This window comes from Sinocyclocheilus rhinocerous, unplaced genomic scaffold (genome assembly GCF_001515625.1).
Source record: "Sinocyclocheilus rhinocerous isolate Xijiao unplaced genomic scaffold, SAMN03320098_v1.1 scaffold2423, whole genome shotgun sequence".
In the NCBI taxonomy this organism is placed as follows: domain Eukaryota; kingdom Metazoa; phylum Chordata; class Actinopteri; order Cypriniformes; family Cyprinidae; genus Sinocyclocheilus; species Sinocyclocheilus rhinocerous.
This window is the reverse complement of record NW_015634501.1, coordinates 713,435-734,923: the sequence shown is the minus strand read 5'-3', so window position 1 is coordinate 734,923 and position 21,489 is coordinate 713,435. Positions and strand designations below refer to the sequence as shown.

The 21,489-nt window shown below is 36.5% G+C and overlaps 2 protein-coding genes across 2 annotated transcripts in view; both read left to right on the top strand.

Moving 5' to 3' along the window:
* LOC107745723 (macoilin-1) overlaps positions 1-2,913 on the top strand; it is a 13,820-nt gene extending 10,907 nt beyond the window's left edge. Inside the window, exons 10-11 of the mRNA XM_016559667.1 lie at positions 972-1,146; positions 1,232-2,913. Of these exons, the coding sequence (XP_016415153.1) occupies positions 972-1,146; positions 1,232-1,425 (369 nt within the window). The 3' untranslated portion in view covers positions 1,426-2,913. The remainder of the gene's footprint in view (positions 1-971; positions 1,147-1,231) is intronic.
* Positions 2,914-4,863: 1,950 nt separating this feature from the next.
* Positions 4,864-19,168, top strand: LOC107745728 (low density lipoprotein receptor adapter protein 1-B-like). Its single transcript, XM_016559672.1, has 10 exons — positions 4,864-4,922; positions 7,682-7,745; positions 8,478-8,672; positions 12,061-12,173; positions 12,719-12,833; positions 13,962-14,034; positions 14,957-15,052; positions 15,963-16,063; positions 16,196-16,230; positions 18,479-19,168. The coding sequence occupies exons 1-10, from the start codon at positions 4,864-4,866 to the stop codon at positions 18,606-18,608; spliced, it is 981 nt and encodes a 326-aa protein (XP_016415158.1). The 3' UTR covers positions 18,609-19,168.
* The last annotated feature ends 2,321 nt before the right edge of the window (positions 19,169-21,489 follow it).

Below are 21,489 nucleotides of genomic sequence, written 5' to 3'. Positions count from 1 at the left end.
CCAGATATAATTTTTGATATTTTTTTTACTAGTGGGTGCAGGACACTGTAGCTCATTTATGTAAGTGAGTATAGCAAAATAAAGTAAACTGTGACAAATCATACCCAAAAATTCTTCATACAGTGGACTACCAGTAAAATTGATACAAATTTGGGACCAAAAATTATTCAGACCGAGTCTGGGGAAAAAAACTGAAGTTCAGGTTTGCATGAACCTGGATGACAGCATGCCCAGGAGACTACAGGCTGTCATTGAGGCTAAGGGTTGCTAAGTATTCATAGTTGTGTAAATACTGTCATACTAACAGCTGTCTGAATAATTTCGGGTTGATTGTAATCCATTACATGCCTCTCTATCAAAGTTATCTAACATTATCAAGCTGAATTTGTTATTGTCATATTTTATTACCATTTTCTAAACTATAGCAAATAAACTGTGATAATGTGACAAATGTTGATGGTGTCTGATTAAATTTTGGTTTGACTGTATCTATTTGATAAATGAAGTTAACATTATACATACTTTTTTGGTTTCTGTACCCAATATTTTAAAAACGTACAAATGCAATAAAAATATCGGTATCGGTACTCTGTATCGACAAGTACCAAAAATAAAAGTATCGGTATCGGGCGAGTACTGGAAAAAGTGGTATCGGTGCATCCCTATTTGAAACTCTTTTTTTTTTTTTTTAAGTGATACCTGGTCTGATTTGGCCTGATTCCTGGGTCAAAGTGTTTATTCACTACATGATTGGCTGCAGATTCTCATTCAAGTCTGGAAGCAGCCTCATAGCTTTCAGGTGGATAAAATCTAATCTAAAGATTCATTTAACCCTTTATTAATTTTTCTCAAAATATTCTGTTTCACACAGAAAAATATACCAAATTATGGATGTAAAATAAGTTGAATGGTGTTTCATATTGACTAAAACGTACCTTCAAATACTTAACTCTTTGTTTCTTTATGTGCAGGAACTGCGCAAATATAAGGAGAACGAAAAGGACACAGAGGTTCTGATGTCAGCGCTGTCGGCCATGCAGGACAAGACCCAGCACCTAGAGAACAGTCTGAGTGCTGAGACCAGAATCAAACTGGATCTCTTTTCAGCACTCGGAGATGCCAAGAGACAGCTAGAGATTGCTCAAGGTCTGCCCCCTTCCTGTCTTAATGCGTCTCTTAAGGCTCATCTGCTTCTGCTCACTAACCTATTCTCTCTCTGTCCCGCACACAGGTCAGATTTTGCAGAAGGAGCAGGAGATAAAAGAATTGAAGCAGAAGATCGCAGAGGTCATGGCGGTCATGCCCAGCATCACCTACTCGGCAGAGACCAACAGCATGACCCCACATTACTCCTCCAAGTTCATGGACACCAGTCCTTCCAGCTTGGACCCCAATGCCTCCGTCTACCAGCCGCTCAAGAAGTGAATGTCCAATCACATCGTCCACTTTGCTCTTTGATTAGTCTAAGAAGTTCAGTATGCAAACCAATGGAATGGGGTCGTATTTTTGTTTGATTTACCCCTCCTCTGTTAGTATGGCTCTTCTTTGTTGTTGATAAAATAAGTGGAGAAAATTAGAAAAAGGGATGTCACATTGACCAGAACTGCCCTCCTTGTGTTTAAGGTTATTTTTGAAGCTTTTCTTGGTAATGGCACTTCAGCCTGTTGTGGTTCTTTTGTCGTCCTCCATCTGTTTTGTGAGGTCTTTATGAAGATCTTTTATGATTTTATTAGCGCCTCCTCATCTTTGTGTTGAATCTGAACAGTTTTATGTGCCAGTGACTTCTTTTACTTCCCTGGTATAAACGTACCATCTTTAAGTTTATTGAATGTAAAAAGAAAAGGGAAAACGTATTGAAATGAGACCGAAGTATTTGTGATGGAAAAACAATGTGTTTGTTGTAATGGAGTGATTAAGAATGCATTTCAGTTTAAGTATGACCATAGTATGGTGCATCTTTTTTGTTTGTTTGTTTGTTTGTTTTTCGAGGGAGCTAAAAAGCATTTCATTACAGATGTTGGATCTGAGTTGGAAATATTTTAGGTTTCTGTTCCTCCCGTTGCTGTTTTCTAAAAGGTTGAAGACACTAAAAAATCCATGTATTTAAAAAGGGACTGATCTTCACATTGTATTTGTAGACAAAAATGCTGCATAAATATCCGGGAATGGTGTCGTATTTTGCGGTCAATGCAAGTCCTTTTTGTTACCGGACAAAATTGAAATAGAATTTAGTTGAAACCAGTTGAAAAGCTGAACATATGATGTCTTGTTTGCCAGTTGTTATGTTACACAGTGCCTTGAAATATCTTGTTTAATATAATACATGCCATAATCACCCACCCCTAGAATCCATCTGATTGGCGAGCACACCACATGACCCGTTTTTTTTTTCTCCGTTTTTTTTCCCCAGTGTTGCATTTAAAATAATCTGCCCTCTTGTTGCCATGTGTTTTTTCAGGGAAAAAACACAGTAACAGCAAGCCCACTCTAATTCACTAGTTATCAATGGTCTGCTGTTTCTGTCATGTCTCTAATTTACATTAACATGCTCATTGCATTTTATAATACTTCCTGAATGGTTTTATTTTGGTAAAATGTGCCAACTTTTCCTCCCTTCCACCATTTAATGTCATTGAGGATAATGCAAACCATGCGTCATTTCATAGAGACATCATTCAGTGACTGGGATAACACCTGAAAATCAATCCATTAATGCTTCATGACAGAGTTCTCCTTCACATTTCTTCTTCAGTGGTTTAAGGTTTGTGTCATGATGCAGGCAGAATATGCTTGTTTGGTTTAGTCCTTGTTTTACAACAGGGCTTTCTTTTTTTATTTGTCAACCTTGAGAAAGTATTACTGTGGATTGCATTTGGTGTTTTTATGGTAAACTTTGTGGAGAGTAAAGAACACGCCTTTGTTTCTCATTGTTTGATTTTTTTTTCTTAAAGAACAAAGCTAAATATTGAGGGTGTGTGTGTGTATACAGGGGTGTAAAGTACATCATTACTGTACTTGTTAGGGAAATTTGCACTTCATTCAAATGCCATTGAAATTGAGTACTTTACAATTACATTTACAAAGGCAGAAAATAATAATTTTTACTCCTTTCAGTGTCATTTTGCATTCCAAATACGTAATAGGTCATAACTTATCTTTTATCCTTCTTGCATTTTTGCCAGTGTTATGAAGGTTTACAGCAGTCAAAGAATTCAATTTTAATGTGAGATTTAATTGGCTACAAATCCGGTCATTCGTGCTTGTGAAAAGACTGCAGGGCAATTATCACAAACTAAATAAAATAAATCTAAAACTAAATACAATATAAAATATATAAAAATTAAATAAAATATATAAAATAAAAAATAATACAAAAAAAAAAAATTTCATTACTTGCAATAGAATAAATTATTTAAAAATATTTTTTGTTTAAGCTATTGCAGAGGCAGCATTTTTCATTTTTTAGTTTAAGTTGAAGGACTAAAATAACTAAAACTAAAATGTTATAATAAACTACATACGCAATATATATAGACAAACACAACAAAATTACTAAAAAAAAACTAAAATTTAAATTTAAAAAGCACAAAATATTAAAATAAAATTTAATTAGCAATACTATAACACTGATCTGCCTTAGGAAACATTTTGCCGATTTTTAACATTATTATTATTCACAATTATTATTATTAAAAAATACTGAAATGCTAAAAAGTGCATGAAATAAAGAAATCATATTTCTTCTTATTTTTTTCCTCCTCAATAACTATTATTTCTGTTTGTTAAAAAACAAAAAAAAAAGCTTTGATATTGAGGGACCTTCAAATATCTTATATCTGAAAATTTCTTAAATATCTTATCTTATATTGAGGGGCCTTCAAATTGTGTTGTTAGTATAGCCATAGTGGAACATGGTTAACGTGATTTGATTTTATAATTTTCAATAGAGGGCCATTTTTATAGCCACATGAGGGCGACAACGATGAGATCAGTAGATTCCACTTTGCTCTCACTTGTTTTTTTCATGTCTTTCTATTCTGGGAATCGCGGACTGTGTTCTAAACCTTACCAATGTTGACTCGTCGGGCATTATAGGGACGGCGCTCATACCAGGTTCCTTAATACAAACCCGCCGTCTGCTAAGCTCTTGTTTGATATTCGCGCACACCCACTTCAAAAAGCACACATCTGACGAGGCTTCGAATGGATTGTTTAACGCCGTTGACATGGAAACAGAATCTTTGCGCCGCGTAACTCGAACGTCATTTTGATTGACGGATGAAACACCGCCCAGGAGACGCGGAGACTTTTAAAACTGTAATTTAATAGCTTTAAACAGTTGTTGCAGTTTTGCTACAGTGGGTCTTTGAGGGTTAATTGAAAAGAGACCATATGAGAAGGATGAGAAGACAACGGTTTTGTGAAATAAACATGATGCAAAGCCAGCAGTGTGATTTTGTCGGCATCTGAAATCTGTTCCTTCTCTTTGGCATCCATCCTGGACTAGTCTACAAGTAGGTACTTGTTTGCTGGCAGTTTCCAAGCCATTCTAAGGCACATTTGTTTCAACAAAGACTTCTTCAAAGTTGCAATGGACTCAGACTCAGAGCTTTGAAAGCAGGTGAAGTGGGCAGGCTTGGTCTTTACAAGGGCAACTTTTTTTTTTTCCTTGAGTGGGATCAGAAAGTTTGCTGTGCATTTTCATTTCCCCTTTAATTCTGTCTTGACTCCACAAAAGCGGCTCTGTTTGTTGGCTGAGAGCTGCTTATCTGTATGACCTGGAATACAAGAAGTCTGCAAGAACACTGTTATGATTGTGTTCGGTCATAATTCCGTCACAGTGAAGGCTAAGGCTTTGCCAAAATGGTAAAAGTTTCCAACATCAGCAAGCTACCAGTGTTTATAGGTTGTTCTCTCAACGGGTGAGTGATGAAGAATAAGACACATTTGTGTGTTTAACATTCTTTTGTTGATCTACTGACCTACTTTTAGCTGCAGTACAGACTTTAGCTCATTTCACTCCTTTTTGAGGAATCCAGACAAAGATCTTTTTTATTTGACTGGGTTGCAGTTGTTCATTTTGCCAGCTGGATTGTGTATGTTCCCTCTTTAAACCAGTGGTTTTAAACTGGTGGGTCACGACCCAAAAAATGGGTGGCAGGTTTGTTCTGATAGGGTCATGGTTGAGCAGTGAAAAAAACAGGGTCAGTGACAACGAGTGTCCATGCTAAATAAAAAGAGCAATTTAGTTTAAATCACATGTACCATGTTTTTAGTATTATGATGTCTTTCATGTTTATTAAAAAAATAAAATAATAATAATATATATATATATAATTTTTTTCCCCTTCATGTTGGTTGCACATAACTATGATTTGGTGGATTTTTTTCAAGTATTAATATTTTTATTAACATAATTATTTACAGTTACGAAAGCAAAATGAATAGGCTTATTAACTTTCAAATGGGTGGTTCAATAATAATTCACCTTGTTATAGTTCCCTTCCTCTTGTATGTCATTTAAAAAAATAAAAAATACATTTTAAAAATCTGTTTAATGACTCTACAATGACATGTGGTGTAACAATAATATAAGTAAAAGTAAAAACATTTTTCTTACATGTGAGTGTACACATAATATATATATATATAATATTTGGTTTACTGATGAAAATGTGAATTGCAACTTAATGTATTTTTAATTAATGTAAATGAAAAAAAAAAAGAAATAAGAAAATAAAAATTAGCGTCTTATTGACCCAATACTAAATGCAGATATTCAAAAATGAACGCAAGTGACTACATTGTGCACAGATAGCAAAATGAATAGGCTTATCAACTTTTAAAAAGGAGGTTTGATAACGATTCACCTTGTTATAGTTCATAATTACTTTCCTTCCTCTTGGAAGTATCTCATTCGGCTTTCTCCTATGATCACTTCTCATCAGCGTGATCAGAAATGTCCTTCTTGCTGCTCCAAAGTCGTGTGCCTGAACAGAGAAAGTGCATAGCTTGCAGCAAACATGGCTGCATTGTAATGAAGAGAGAGCTTTTATGGTGTTTTATAGTGGTGAGATTTATCGCCTGTGCCTCTGGATCTTTGGTGTGTCGGTGACCTGCACATTCTAAAGAGTACAGCAGCCTGATGCAGAGAGCCAGGGAGATGTCCAGCAGCAGCTGTTGAGCCTTTTCCAGGCAGTCCATTTGATAAAAGCATTCGATATTCACCTCTCATGTTTCATGAGGAGTTGTGTGGAAGTAGAAGCACGAGTTAAGACTTACTAGGGAGACCTGGATTTTTTTTAAATGAACTTTTTTTATGAAGATTTGTTCACAAAGCTATAGTTTCCCCCAAAGAAATGATGGTCCGTTTAGTAGTTGTTTGTAATTCACACATAAATCTGTCATATCAAGGTCCTCATTAACATGTCGCCATCACTTGCATCATCTATGTTTATCTGCATTTGTCTCGAAGCAAAAATTACTTCCTGTTTCTGAGAGTTCTGTTTATTTTTGTATTTTGAAAAATAAACAATGACTTTTTTTCTTTCTCTATCTGGCCAAGACTGAAATAACTCCTTACCATGACCTCAGGAAAAAAAAAAAAAAATCACCATTTTGCACCGTAATCAGTAAAAGTTGAGTTTCTGATTTTGGTGCTTGAAGGCAGGCGGTGGTTTGGGTCCCCCCCCCCCCCCACCTCTGTGATTAAGGGCCCTTGGGTGTGTCACTACTCGGTATGTCACTAGGGCTGTATTATTACGCCCTTTTCCATCTCTGCATGTCTGTGAATTACCCTGGTTTTATGCTGGGGTTGTAGAGCATCATCAATAATTTCAGCATGTTATTTCAGGAGCTGTGGGAAAAGTAATGATATAGACCCTGTAGCTTCCTACAGTGATTTAAGGACACAAGAAGTCACTCATCAGCATTTCAGTTTCTTTGTAATGATTTGATCATCTTTGGTATGACTGGTTTTGTTTATGCCACAATAGAGTTGTGAATTTTGCCCTTGTTGTGACATGTTTCTGTCGGCTGTGCACAAAAATCAACAATCTCTTTCTGAGACAGTGATTCACTGTTTCCTGTGTTTATGATTCCTGTAAATATGTATGATTCATTGAACAAGTAGTGGTACAGTAGCTTTAATGGTTGAGCTTTTGAGAGGATTCTAGGATTCTAGCAGATCAGTGGCTTGTTCGGACTAAAGTAAATGAGATACAGGAATTGCCTTTTCCTTGTGAATATTACTTAAAAATAGTGCAGTTTACATCATATTGCCCCATGAGAACTTATAGCACTGTTGAATGGCAAGTCCATAACAAGAAAGCTTTTTTTTTCTTTTTTTTCTCAATTTTTAGTATTTGTTTTTTCTTTTTTATTTATTTTATAATATAATATTTAGGTGGAATATATACTTTAATGGCAAATCTGGGTCATTATCATTAATTAGGATCATATAGAAAAATTAACACAATAAGGACGTACTTTGACTTAAATACCTGTTTAACAAACCATTGAGATCATATAGAAAAATGTAACACAATAGGGTGTATATTCACTATAGCTGTTTAACACATCTGACTTAATGGAAAGATGTCTTGTCTGTTTTGGATTGATTCCTTTGTGTTGTAATTCCCAGAATTTGTCTGTGGGGATTTTCTGAATTTAACTGTTATAGCTCCACTGCCAAAAGCAGTCAGGTGACTGCAGGAGCCACAGGTAGTGTTACTAGAGCCAAACATGTGAGTGTCAACAGAAATAATTAGAGCGTTTATTTGTGTGCATCTTAGTTAATGGATGGCTGAAACCGTTTAATGTGTTGTAATCAGATTGGGAAATTAATGCAGATTGTGAAGGTAGAAGTGTTGGAGGTTTTCTAATCACATTTGCATTTTATATAATTGACACATTCCTGGCATCAACATTACAAGTACAAATTTATCAGAACTGTTAACGGAGTATTCAAAACACATGCTAATACAATACATATGTGTTAATATTCAACCTAACCAAATAATTATTCCCAAAGATGTGCAGTAGGGGTTTAAGCAAGACTTTTATATTTTCACATTATGTTTTTAGTGAAGATGAGCTGAGAAAAGACACTCCAGGATAGAAATTGGAGAAAAATGATACCAGAAACACTGCTTCAAGAAAGACATGTTTAATTTCTTGAAACCTCATCTCTTACAGCTGCTCCAGACCTTTGACTGTCTTTTTGTTTTCAGTCAGCCCTGGAAATAAGGATGTACAGGAGCATCCAAAATTTTTTTGGCCTGGAATATTTGAGTCGTTAGAGGTTTAAGGTTGATTCCAACAAATATTTGCTAATGCAGTGTTTTTTTTCTTTCAATATTTCATAACTGTTCATGACCTACAGCACAAGTCTTTGGTGTGCACTTTGAAGCTGTTTGCTGTTTGTCTGTGCTGACTTGGTTTAACCCACATGTGTGAGTGTTTTTGTAGCTGTTTAGTGTTGCCTCAAAAAACTCTTCACTCTGTTCGTCTTTTCTCCCCTTGCTCCAGAGCTCCCTGAGAACTGGACTGACACTAGAGAGACTCTTCTGGAGGGAATGACCTTTAACCTTCGGCATCTGGGCATGACTCTGGTGGACCAACCCAAAGGCGAGGAGCTCTCAGCCGCTGCTGTCAAGAGGATTGTTGCCACGGTGAGTTCTAGCTCGGATTAAAGGCAGAGTAAGGTTTTTTTATCCGCCATCTCTATCTTTCTGTCGCTCGGCTCGGCTAATGTCAGTCCCATGCACTGAACGCGCTCTCCTCCACATCACGAGTAGACACGCCCCTTATTGCTGATTGGCTACAAGTTTGTTTTGCGATTCGGCCCGAATCAGTTTTCTAAAGTGTTTTTGAAAAATCACTTACTCTGCCTTTAAGGCTGGGGCAATAACACGATAACAATAATTATTGCAATATAATGTTCCTTGATGAAACGATAACACGAGTTCGATAAATGTTCAATATAAAGTTTATGTACCAAAAGTGGAACGAAACAGTACGACTTATTTGAACTGCGCCACACAGACCGTTTATCCGCTTGGCTCAATTCAAACGGCAGCGCAGCGTGAGCTCACTAGAGCAGATGCGTTTATTCGCTGATAAATCTCGGTCACACGAGCACTAAACAGCACTGAGATCCTGTGTGAAGCGCATGAATTCAGCAAACACAAATGACTGATTTAATGAATCATTTAAACTAGTTTTACGACAGCGCTGACAAACAGAAGAAACACTGTGCACAACAATACAGATACAAATCGCCATCATTTACCATGAATTTACTGTAGTAACACTAACTGCACCATGGTATTATGTCAGAAATGTGGGATATTCATATTGAATCTTATTATATTATCAAAGTATTAAAGAAGTAATGGAATATAATTATTACAGTATTTTATTGTGATTTAAGCTATAGTGTTTGTGCATTTTAGTTTAAAGGTGACATATCATGAAAATCTGACTTTTCCAGGTTTTAAGTGCTATAATCAGGTCCCTGGTGCATCTACCAACCAAGGAAACGTGAAAAAGATTAACAGACACATTCTGGGGACACCAGAGACTTGTATTACATATTGTAAAGAGGGGCATAATATGTCTCCTTTAACGTATTTAGACTACTGTTTTTCATACAGATACTTAGAAACCATGTAGTTACATTTTATACCATGATATTGAGGTGATATGTATGGTTTTAAGTGTGGTTATCATGATCTAAATGTATGCTACTGTGGAAGACCAATGGTCAATTTTATAAAACTCAAACAGAATAATGAAATTTCACCATATAAAAACAGATGTTACTGTTTTTTGTTTTTATAATGATCATAAATTTACACACACCTGTTTCATGATTTGAAATGATATCACTCATTAGGACATCCAGAAATTAATTAAAAAGAAATTAATTTTAATATTAAGATATTTTTTAGGTATATCTTAAGATATTTATATTAAGCTATTTAAAACTGGAAAAGCGTAAAGATTCGCATTCCTTCGGACAATAAACCCAGTGATATCAGCGTTGGTTGCCATGGAACCAGAGGCCTGTTCTGCCCTCCTGAGGTGTTACGCATTTCGGGGGAAGGGTCCATAGGTCCTCATATGGCTTGTTAACTGAGGGGTGTTACAGAGTATTTGTTAAATATAGCTAACAAAATATATATTGTGTGTTTGATTGGTCCAGACGCTACAGAATTCAAATATGTGAAGTGTTTGTCATGTTCTGACCATAAAGAGTAGTTTATAGTTTAATAAAACTTGTGAAATTTATTGTGATAATTAACCTTACCGACTGATATGAAAAATGTTACCATGATAATTTTTTGGCCGTATTGCCCATCCCTAACTCGGATATGAAGATATAAGAGTATACAAAGATTATATCAGTGAGACCCCTAAAACAATCACATAGCAATCACATAGCAACTCAATAAATCACACAGAACATAACCAACGCATAACCAATGTTTCCTCTAATTTCTTTCTTGCTGAGCAAAACTTCTCTTTATTGGGCGGACATTTTGGCCACCTGAGCAAAAACATTCTTTATACCTGTACAGCGCGCACACAAAAAAGTGTGTAACTTTTAACTTTAATGTGCTATTTATATTTGATTTGACCCTTGATGTAATTAAATGATGCACATTTTAGGTTACCTGAGAAAACATTTTTCTACTACATAGGGATGTTAGATAACTATTTTATGTAATTATAGTTTGCACACCACTACACCTGCACTGTAAAAAAAAAAAATCCGTAAAATTTACGGTAAAAAAAACAGCAGCTGTGGTTGCCGGAATTTTACTGTAAAAAATACGGTAGCAAAGTTTTAGGTTTTACGGTTTTAACTTAAATTTACAGTTAAATACTGTAATTTCATTGACTGATATAATGTTAATATACCAACCTATTGAAGTACTGAAATCTGTTTTGTACCTTTGTAATACACTGATAACCACCAAATGCAGGTGGTGATGAGAAAGTCACATGATGAACCAAAGCCCATCACAAGCAGCTTTTAAATAATAACATATATAGAAGGTGCACAGTGTCATTCACACAAACACTAAACACCATCATGGCAACACACATTAAACTTAAATAATGCAATAAACATTAATTTAACAACATTAGGTGTAACACACAACCCAAATATACAAAACTGATAAGAAAAAAACTAAGAAACATAGTTATTTCAACAAAAAAAACATCAAATTTGAAATGTAACGCAGGGAATTCTGGGAATGTCAATTTATGGTTATTCACTGTCAATTATACGGTCTTTTTCACTTACGGTATACTACCGTAAAATTAATGTCCAATACATGTAAAGTCCAATACAGTTTTTCACCATATATAGTAGGGAATTTACCGTTAACCATTTAACAGGTTTTTACTGTAGCATTTTTACAGTCTTTTACCATTAAATTCACTGTCATTTTTTACAGTGTGTGTGTGTGACTGTAAATGTCTCAGTTTTGTTACCGTTCTGTGACCATCATCTGCTGTTTCCACCACGTAATCAAGCCAGTCTTCTTTAAAACATGATGATGTATTATTTCACGTCATTTCATTTGCGTTGGCTCTTGTGTTGAGATATTTCGTCCGCAACCATTAAAGTTTTCGATTTCTACAGAGACTAATTTAGCGCAAATCATTCTCTTTCTATGAAACCTGTAAACTGCATTCACCGGTTCTAACTCTATAGCTACACCAACTCCATAGCGGTTTGCCCGAGCATTGCAATTATTTCGCGTTTACTAGAATTAAATCAAATGGCTTTCCTAACTCATTTTTGCGTGTGCGCGGCATATTATTTCTTCTGCGTGGTCGCGACGGAAGAAGTGCGAGGCTGTACACGCACGCGCGCAGCTTAGAGGGAACATTGCCCATAACCCTTAAAGTAATTTAAGAACAGAACATCCTAGAATCAAGAACCAAGTTCTGCATGGACAAGCACTACTATGAAAATCAATAGACAACGTACAAGCAACAATATTAAAATCTTTTGTTTGTTTGTTCTTGTTCATTTGTTAGGCCAAAGCCAGTGGGAAGAAACTGCCTAAAGTGGCCCTGAAAGTGTCTCCTCAGGGAATCGTCCTGTGTGACAGTGTGTCCAACCAACTGATCGAGAACATTTCCATATACAGGTGAACTCCACACACGTCCGGCACGACTTCTCTCACGTTCACCTGCCTGTTAAACATTCACACGCTGTGCCACTGAAACACATTAGACTATGAAAGTAATTGTCTCTGTATGCTTCCTCTTCTGAGAAGTGAGTGTGTCTGACCTACAGTGGAGATGATTTATCCTTCCATCCAGTGTTTTACCACACACACACACACTCACCTCTGAGTTTCTCACTAGGGACATGTGAAATACAGCATGCTGCAGGAGACCAGCAGTAGTTCCCATAAATCTCATCTTCACAGTTGGATGTGCTTCAGCTGAGCCTACTATCCACACATACACACACACACACACACACGCTCACTTTCTATATTTGTTTAAAGACAAACAGCAGCCGTCAGTTCTTTAATGTGTAACAGCAGCACAAAAAACAGTCCTTGAAGATCCAGCACAGACAGCTGTGTCTGCTCCATGTCCATATCTCTGCAAAACATCATTTTTATTTACTCAAAACTGACTGCAAGTCCTTAACTCTGGTCTGTTTTGTGACCGTTTCCCCCAGGATATCATACTGCACAGCTGACAAGATGCATGACAAAGTGTTTGCTTTCATCGCCCAGAACCAGCAGAATGAGACGCTGGAGTGCCACGCATTCCTCTGTGCCAAACGGAAAGTGGTGAGTGTTTGATGCTTTCCTTATGAAAGCTGTGAATCTTCAGTCACCACAAAGACTTCTGACTGGAACAAAAGCAGTCAAACAAAGCATGAAGAAGGGGGACAGTTTTGTTCCAGAATAGCTGACTAGCTCACTTTGTGTCTGTTGAAGGACAGGCTGTTCTTCAAAGCATTCACTTCACTGTCCAAAAACATGCCTGTTTATGGCTAGATGCTGAGGGTTAGATACAAAAGCTTTCCTAGTGAGCCGCCTACCTAGGCAACATTTAAAGGCACCATAAGTGCACTACTGAAACAAAGGCTGATCAGGAAGCTGGATGAATTCAGAGATCCGTTGTTTTGACCAAGTGTAAGACATTGCAGGTAATTTTCAGAGAACGTACTTCCAGAATGCGCTGTGACGAGCTTGGTGAAACAAGTCTGTGACTGTAAACAATTTGAGAAAATTGATGATTATAAATCTGTTTTGTTCAATACTAAAAAAGTTTTGGTACAAAAGCAGGTCAATGTAATTATTGACTGTTTATAAATGTAATAGTTTACCAAGTATTTGTGTATGCAATGTATTTTTGCTTTTTGAAATGCTGTGTTGCTAGCTTAGCAACATGCTAATGTAAAACTATTCAAATCAATTGAGAGGTTGGTTGCTTTTGCGGTTATTTCAGATGTGATTTTGTAGATGTAAGGCAGCTCTCTCAAGGTTTCACAACATAGCTTTTATGTTTGATATATTATATATGATATACTATCTATATAGATAGATAGATAGATAGATGGATAGAAAAAAGTAAATGAAGACGAAGAAAAAACACTTAGTAGTACAAAGTTTTTATATGTATATATTTATTTCTATCTATATATTATATAGAGAGAGGCAGATCTAGTTATTTTATTATAGCTTTGTGTGAAATTCAGACTACTTCTGTGTCTTTTGGTTTGATTTGTTTAGATATGTTATTTGGTCTAAAACGTTTGCAAACCACTGATGACTGATGTTGAAATGCCTTAAAAATATGCATACATGTTGTATGTGTATGTTGTTCTTGTGTGTATAATGCACAGATACTACAGTCCTCCTCCATCCTGTCTTAATGACTCGATCTTGTCTTGTCTTGTTGTGTTCTCTCAGGCCCAGGCGGTCACACTCACGGTGGCTCAGGCCTTCAGAGTGGCCTTCGAGTTCTGGGAGGTTGCCAAAGAAGGTACAGAGTATCATATCTCTCCACAGAACAATGTGGAGGTCGTATTTATCTGCAGAGGATCATACGCCACAAGTGGAAAATAATTTGTCACTTTGTTTTGAAGAATATGCTCTCCTGATGGGGTCTTTGAGGGCATTGAGGCTGTCGTGATTGATTATGACAGTCGGGCCATTGCTCTGTTGCCTTTTCATGTTATAGAAAAGATGGACACACAAAATGATTTGATTTTTAGATTTGGTAAACAGAAGCCAGTTAATGCATCACAAAGAAATTCCTTGTATATCTTCAACTTTACAGACAAATTTTCTAAAATTATGTGACCAGAATACAACATAATATTAATACTTAATGGAATTAAACATTTCCAAAATTAACATTTACTCACCAAGTGAATGGGTGCCATCAGAATGAGAGTCCAAACAGCTGATAAAAACATCACAATAATCCACAAGTAATCCACACCACTCCAGTCCATCAGTTAACGTCTTAGTGAAGTGAAAAGCTGTATGTGTTTGTAAGAAATAAATAGAATATTACAATGTTTTTAACTTTAAACGGTTGCTTCTGTCTAAAATATGAGTCATCTCAGCTGAATCAGGCGAGAAATATGCACAGATCTAGTGAAAACAGGTTATGGACATTATGGGCTCATATTTTTAAAGTTAAAATGCCCGAATGATGGATTTCTTACAAACACACAGCTTTTCACTTCACAAGACAGTAATTGATTGACTGGAGTTGTGTGGATTACTTGTAGATTATCGTGATGTTTTTATCAGCTTTTTGAACTCTCATTCTGAGCAATTGATGTTTTCACTTTAAAATAAACTTTTTGATTAGTGTTCAGTGAAATGTAAGAATATATTTCTGTTTTATTTTATGGTACAGCATGAATTTAATTCGTGTGTTGCTCTACTTTCAGAGAGAGAGAACCGTGAGAAATGGGATTCAGCTGGAGAGACGACCAACAGTTCACAGTCAGAGAGATCGGTCAGCCTGAACAGCCTTAAAGTAGGAGGTACAAACTAGGGTTGTGACAATAATATCGCGTATCGACGATAGACCGAGATATCGCCTGTGGCTGATGCCTTTGACGATAGCAAGACGATTATTATTATTATTATTATTATCAGGCTAGTAATATTATCTAATTAATATTAGGGCTCATTTGTTGCATTATATTTCTTTTTCCGCGTTTTTACAGTATTGCGCGTTCTAACCAATCACACACGATTATGCTGAGCTTATGAATGCAATGGCCAATCAGAGGCGTTCAGATGAGTCATCACTGAAACAGCGGAGTTCTGTTGTTCAGCGCGCGTTGACTGAATTCTGACTCGCGAATTCTCATTATAAACAACAAAGTGCAGGTCTACGTGCGATGTAAGTATAAGAGATTTATTCATCATACAGCGTAGATTCACTGAGTTTAACGGGAGTGTTTTTAAAGTGCATAAACTCGCGCTAGACTGAGTGATGATGTTCTTTGGTAATGTAATGTTCTTTTCTCGTTTTCTGTAGCTGCTTTTTGAATAACTGAGGAAATGTAAGCATTATAATTAGTAACTTACGATGTTTCTATTAATTTGTTATCATGTTAAATACAAATTCAGTCATATTAAAAACATTAGGATGCTTTTATCCTTACGCTGGAGTTGGTTCACTTTCTCTCAATGAAACGAAGTAACGTTAATAATTACATAAATTAGCACGATAATATCGTGTATTGGCGATCTCACAGGCTGATAGGACAATATGAAAATTGAGCATATCGCCCAACACTAGTACAAACTCCTTAAACTCGCTGTGCCTTCTATTCTATTCTATTCTATTCTATTCTGCGTGTGTGTGTGTGTGTGTGTGTGTGTGTGTGTGTGTGATCTATCCCTTTAGCGCTTTGATACTAATGGGCTATGTATCTATTCTAGCAGTAGCTACAGAGAACCTGTTGGACATTGATGATTACTCATCTGCTGTGGAAAATGTGGACAATCCTCCCGAACCCAACAACAACAGCACCACCCTATGGGTAAGATCTTGTCCTTGAAAACCGGCTTTTCTCTTAAATGAGACTCTCAGGGAGGATTCTACACGAGTGACTGCTGGCCAGTAACTTTGCTTGTCTTGTTACAAATCGACTACCATTTTGTTCCACTTTCAGGAGATGGATGATGGTCTGGAAGAGGCTTTTTCAAGGTATGAGGCACCCAAAGCTGTTCTTATCTCCTCACAAGCTTCTGTCTCGTCTAAATCTCCTTTCTATCTCTCTTCAATGAGGGGCAGGAAGGGCTAATCCTTGAGAAGTGAGCTGCATGTAAAAAAAAACTCTCGCACATCAAGACAATCTCAAACTACATACAGTCTTTCTGTGTTTGTTCTCAAAGATTGTTGGAACCGTTTGAAATATTTCTTTTAGTTTGCTCCGCATACTTCTTGGCCTTTGATTAATCATCCGGAGCAATTGAGCAAAGGCACTTTTCCCATACCGAGGTCTCATGAGACAGATTTTCTGATTTTATTTGTTTATTTTCCACAGAACCAAGCAAGAGCTTTACTTAACAGTAGTTTGGCAGGGTATAATTCGCCCTGCAAATATAGAGTTGGCCTTCAATTCAAAGATGACAACCCTGACCTGAATATTTGTGCTTTATGAGTACAAATGCTTACAATTTTGATTAAATCCACCAAACAAGCTGAACATGGAATGCTTGGAAATGTTTCCTCAACAAGATTCTTATCTATTTATTTAATTTTTTTCTTTCCTGTCAACTGCTGTTTTTGTCTGCTTTTTGTCAGACTTATAATGGTTGCAAATAATAATTGATACTGTAAATAAGAAAATAAAATAATGTGTATAATAATAATAATAATAATAATTATTATTATTATTAATGAAAAAAACTGTAGAACTGAGCAAATTAATTAGAATAAGAAAATGAGATTGCTTAAATGCAGTTTGTTACTTATTTAGTCATTTATTACTTAATATATGTTTATATAAGTCTTGCATCAGAGGAACCATGTGTTGACTGAAGGAATATTTATCAGATTAATTGATGATGAGAGCAGCCTTATTGAGCAGCAACATCTTCATCTGGGCTGAAGCAGCTAATACCGCATTTAACCTTTCATGCCTACTGGAAGATTAATATCAAAAACTGGCTGTTTCATGCATTATCACTTGTTTTAAATAGAACTGTTTCTTAAAGGGGTACAGAGAAGCATCCTGCGGCCCTTGATTGTTGTGCTCTCTCTTTGTTCCTAGCTGCAGTTTGGATAGCTATGAGTACTCTCCAGGTAACAAGTACAGGTCCAGTCCTGTACCAATCCAACCTGAGCTCAACTTCCACCCGCTCCATACCCAAATCTGTGTTCTGTTTATATACTGTAACATCATTCTGTCAATCTGTAACATCATTCCCCTCCCCTGGTGTCTTCCAGAACCCTGCCAACTTTCACTGATCAACCCAACCAAATTAGCATCCTGGGCTGATACTGACCCAACACACAGATCTAATTGGGAATTTGATGGCAGGGTTCTGCAATGATCCATATTTAAATACAATGTGGTTTGTTTACAATATCCCATCATTCTCAGTCTAGCCAGTATGTTATTTGTGTTTTCATCCTGTTTTTGTTTTTTATCCCTGAACATAACACTTAGTTAAAAGTGTAATACAATTACATTGATGTACTGCATGCCTTCTAACCTTACAAATAAAACCATACCAGTTGTTAGCATATTAGCTACCAACCAAAGTGTAGAGGAGTGTTTCTTCATCAAAACAGATCTGTAGAAATTAAGCAATACATCACTTGCTCACCAGTGGATCATCTGCAGTGAATGGGTGCCGTCAAAATGAGAGTCCAAACAGCTAAATAATAATCCACACAACTCCAGTCCAACTATTAACGTCTTGTGAAGTCAACAGCTATGTGTTTGAAATAAATCCATCAAGATGTTTGTAACTTTAAACAAGTTCTCTATCCATAATATTGCTCTGTCCATAATTGAAAAAATATACATAAAATAATTGATGGACTGGAGTTGTGTGGATTACTTGTGAATTAGTGTGATGTTTTTATCAGCTGTTTGGACTCTCATTCTGACGGCACCCATTCACTGCAGAGGATCCACTGGTGAGCAAGTGATGCAATGCTAGATTTCTCCAAATCTGTTCTGATGAAGAAATAGACTCCTCTTAGAAAGCCTGAAGGTGAGTAAATTTTCTGGAAATGTACAATTTTGGGGTGAAATATTCCTTTAATGAAACCTTTAGACCCATATGGGCAATTCCAGCTTTACAAATGTGACTAAATCAGAGGATTTATACTTCATTTATACGTATTTACCCAATTACCTATGTTAATCAAACCTGTACATCTGCATCACTGAAGAGTTTCAGCTTTTTCAGTTGGCATTCTTCTGTCTCTTTCCCCGTAGACTCGCTGAGTCTCGTACTAACCCCCAGGTCCTGGACATTGGGGTGAGGCCTCAGGACTGGAACTCTGAGACCGATTGGGACAAGACCAACGGAAACGCACCAAACGCCGATGAGCTCTTCAGTCTCTGAGCACAGATAAGTTTGTGGGAGGAAGTAGATCCAGGAACCTCATGCAGGAGTCTTCTGCCAGTCGAGAGGGCGGCACACTGGTCCTTCTCGTCCCGATCATCTGGTCCATTACACCAAAGCAATAGCAGATGAGTCTATTTTTGCAACAAAAAAAAACTATCAATCTTTTGATAGGAAAAAAAACTTTTTATCAATCAAATTGTATACAGAATAATGTATGTAGATACCAGAGTCAGTATTGTTTCATATATGTTTATCATATGAAATGTAACATTGTGTATATTCAGGTGCACTGTGTGGAGTTACTTTAAGGTCTAACGCTGTTGTTTGCTGCTGCTTTGAGATTCATTTATCACCACAATGCTCTTCATTAACAATAACATGGAAATCAGCGTTAAATTGACAGTACAGCTTATCTTTAGTGTCTTGTGAGGCTTGTGAATCATATTTTGGTATTTACATGTTATTTTTTATTTAATCCAGACTGTATGATTGTTATAACACCCAAAGGGGCCATTTAATATTTCTTAAAAAAAAATCTAATAAACGTGTTAAAATTATCTAAGAATTTAGCCCATTATTATTATTTTTTTTTATTTGTGCCTTATGTGTATTTCATTATATGGTATTCCATGATCTTATTAGTATTACTAGTATTAGTATTAGTATTACCTTGATATTTCATTATCTGTTATATATGTTAAATATCTTTTGAACTATTTGTCCTATGTAGGGTTGTTGGGGATTCTGGAGAATATATCTCTGCCAGATATTATTACATTACATTATTTAGCTTTAATAACTTAATTATTCATGCATATTTGTCCTTTTCAAAATTAATTTCTCACATTGCTAGTGCTACACCATCCATTTAATTCAATCAAAAATCTGCTAAAAAATGTAATTAAATGTAATATTAAATGTTAAATATTTTTAAATATAAATTTAAAAATTTAAAATAAAATCTGTGTATATCCTATCTGTATTCTTTATCCTATAACAGACCAAATTGTTTTGATTATTATTTTTTAGTTTTTAGTCACCAGGAGAGGGCAGCATTGCCTTCTAAATTTCTCTGGCTCTTCATCTCCATTTTAGTTTTTGTGTGAAACAGTGTTTGTGTGCACGAGGTGGATTTCTTTCACTTTTTCTATATTTGTCCCAGATGACACAAAATGCACTTGACACATGTAGAGCAGCTGCAGCAGAGTCTATTTGAAATACCACAGGAGAGTTATTGTGGCCATGGATGGCGATATATATTGGCAAGAGCACCCGATACTTTGCCTGAAAACCTCAGACCTGTAAATCAAATACCAAGCAGGTCTTATTGAGAGCTCACTGGATATGAATGCAGATTCTATATAATGGTGTTTTCCTGTAACCCAAAGACCGCTTTCCGTAAAGGGTTAGTTCACCCAAAAATGAAAATTCTGTTATTAATTCTCCCTCATGTCGTTCCAAAGCTGTAAGACCTTCGTTCATCTTCAGAACACAAATTAAGATATTTTTGATGAAATCCGAGAGCTTTCTGACCCTGCATAGACAGCAACGCAACTGACACGTTCAAGGCCCAGAAACGTTGTAAGGACATTATTAAAATAGTCCATGTGACATCAGTGCTTCAACCGTAATGTTATGAAGCTACGAGAATACTTTTTGCACGCAAAGAAAACAAAAATAACGACTTTATTCAACAATTTCTTCTCTTCCGTGTCAGTCTTCAACGCACATTCATGGACTATTTTAATGATGTCCTTACTACCTTTCTGGGCCTTGTACATGTCCGTTGTGTTGCTGTCTATGCAGGGTCAGAAAGCTCTCGGATTTCATCAAAAATATCTTAATTTGTGCTCTGAAGATGAACGAAGGTCTTCTGGGTTTGGAACGACACGAGGGTGAATAATTGCTAACAGAATTTTTCATTCATTTTTGGGTGAACTATCCATTTAAGTAAATGTGATTTTGTTTGTCAACATAGACTAACTTGACCTTTGTGTTCCTATAAAAAATGGACAAGTTTTTCCTGTACCTTTTGCCTCCACTTATAGAATGGAACCCAAGCGGTTGACTTGCGTGTGGTTGTGTTTGTACATGTGTGGAGTCAGGTGTGCATGTGGGTTGAAGCGTGTGACGCAAAGTGCTCAAGAGAATCCTTGACGCACCAATACACGCACACACACTCAAACAAAAACGTGTCTAAAAACGTGTGGGAGGCTCAGAGCTTCAGAAATGTTCTCCCCTCACACAATCCGTATCCTCTCGCCTGAGGACTTTCCCTCAAACTTCATTGGCATTCGTTCTGTAACGTACCCCTCCAAATTGTGTGACATGTTCAAGTCATATTTCTTTTTCTGTCTCTCGTCTATATATAGGTGAATTGTGGGTGAAATGCCATCGATTTCGCCAAGGTCTCTAGTTCAGAACGGATGAAGCTTACGCTTTACAGCCAGTAAAAATAGATTAAACCTAAAGGGCAGAAAGTCCGGAGTGCACAGGCATCTGTATTCACAGGGCCACTGTCTGTGAATGGCTGATGGGATTTTGCTTGCACTTTAAACACACCAAGGTTGAACAAGATGGATGGGTTTGATCACAGAGAGTCGGTCGAGCAGCCCATTACTTTTTTCTTTATTTTTTACCTTAGAAGCCATCTTCTATAATTCACTGCTCAGCTGCTGAGTACTTTTGATATAACATCCATCCTTTGTGTACGTTTGACCCAGATGAATAGCTCCGATCTGAAAAGTTCCAGCTGAAGGTCTTTAATTTTATGCCGGCTGTGGGATATTTCTTACCGTTCCGCTAGTGCTATATTATACGGAGTGCATAGCAGATTTGTTTAAATTACCATAAAACATTTTTTAAACAGTCAGTGAAG

What these genes read in the sequence shown, in the direction of transcription:
- LOC107745728 (XM_016559672.1), top strand. Translation starts at nt 4,864, where the DNA reads ATGGTAAAAGTTTCCAACATCAGCAAGCTACCAGTGTTTATAGGTTGT. An exon ending in GAGAACATTTCCATATACAG is followed by an intron (nt 12,174 to 12,718) that starts GTGAACTCCACA and finishes CGTTTCCCCCAG; the next exon opens with GATATCATACTGCACAGCTG. An exon ending in CTGGGAGGTTGCCAAAGAAG is followed by an intron (nt 14,035 to 14,956) that starts GTACAGAGTATC and finishes CTCTACTTTCAG; the next exon opens with AGAGAGAGAACCGTGAGAAA.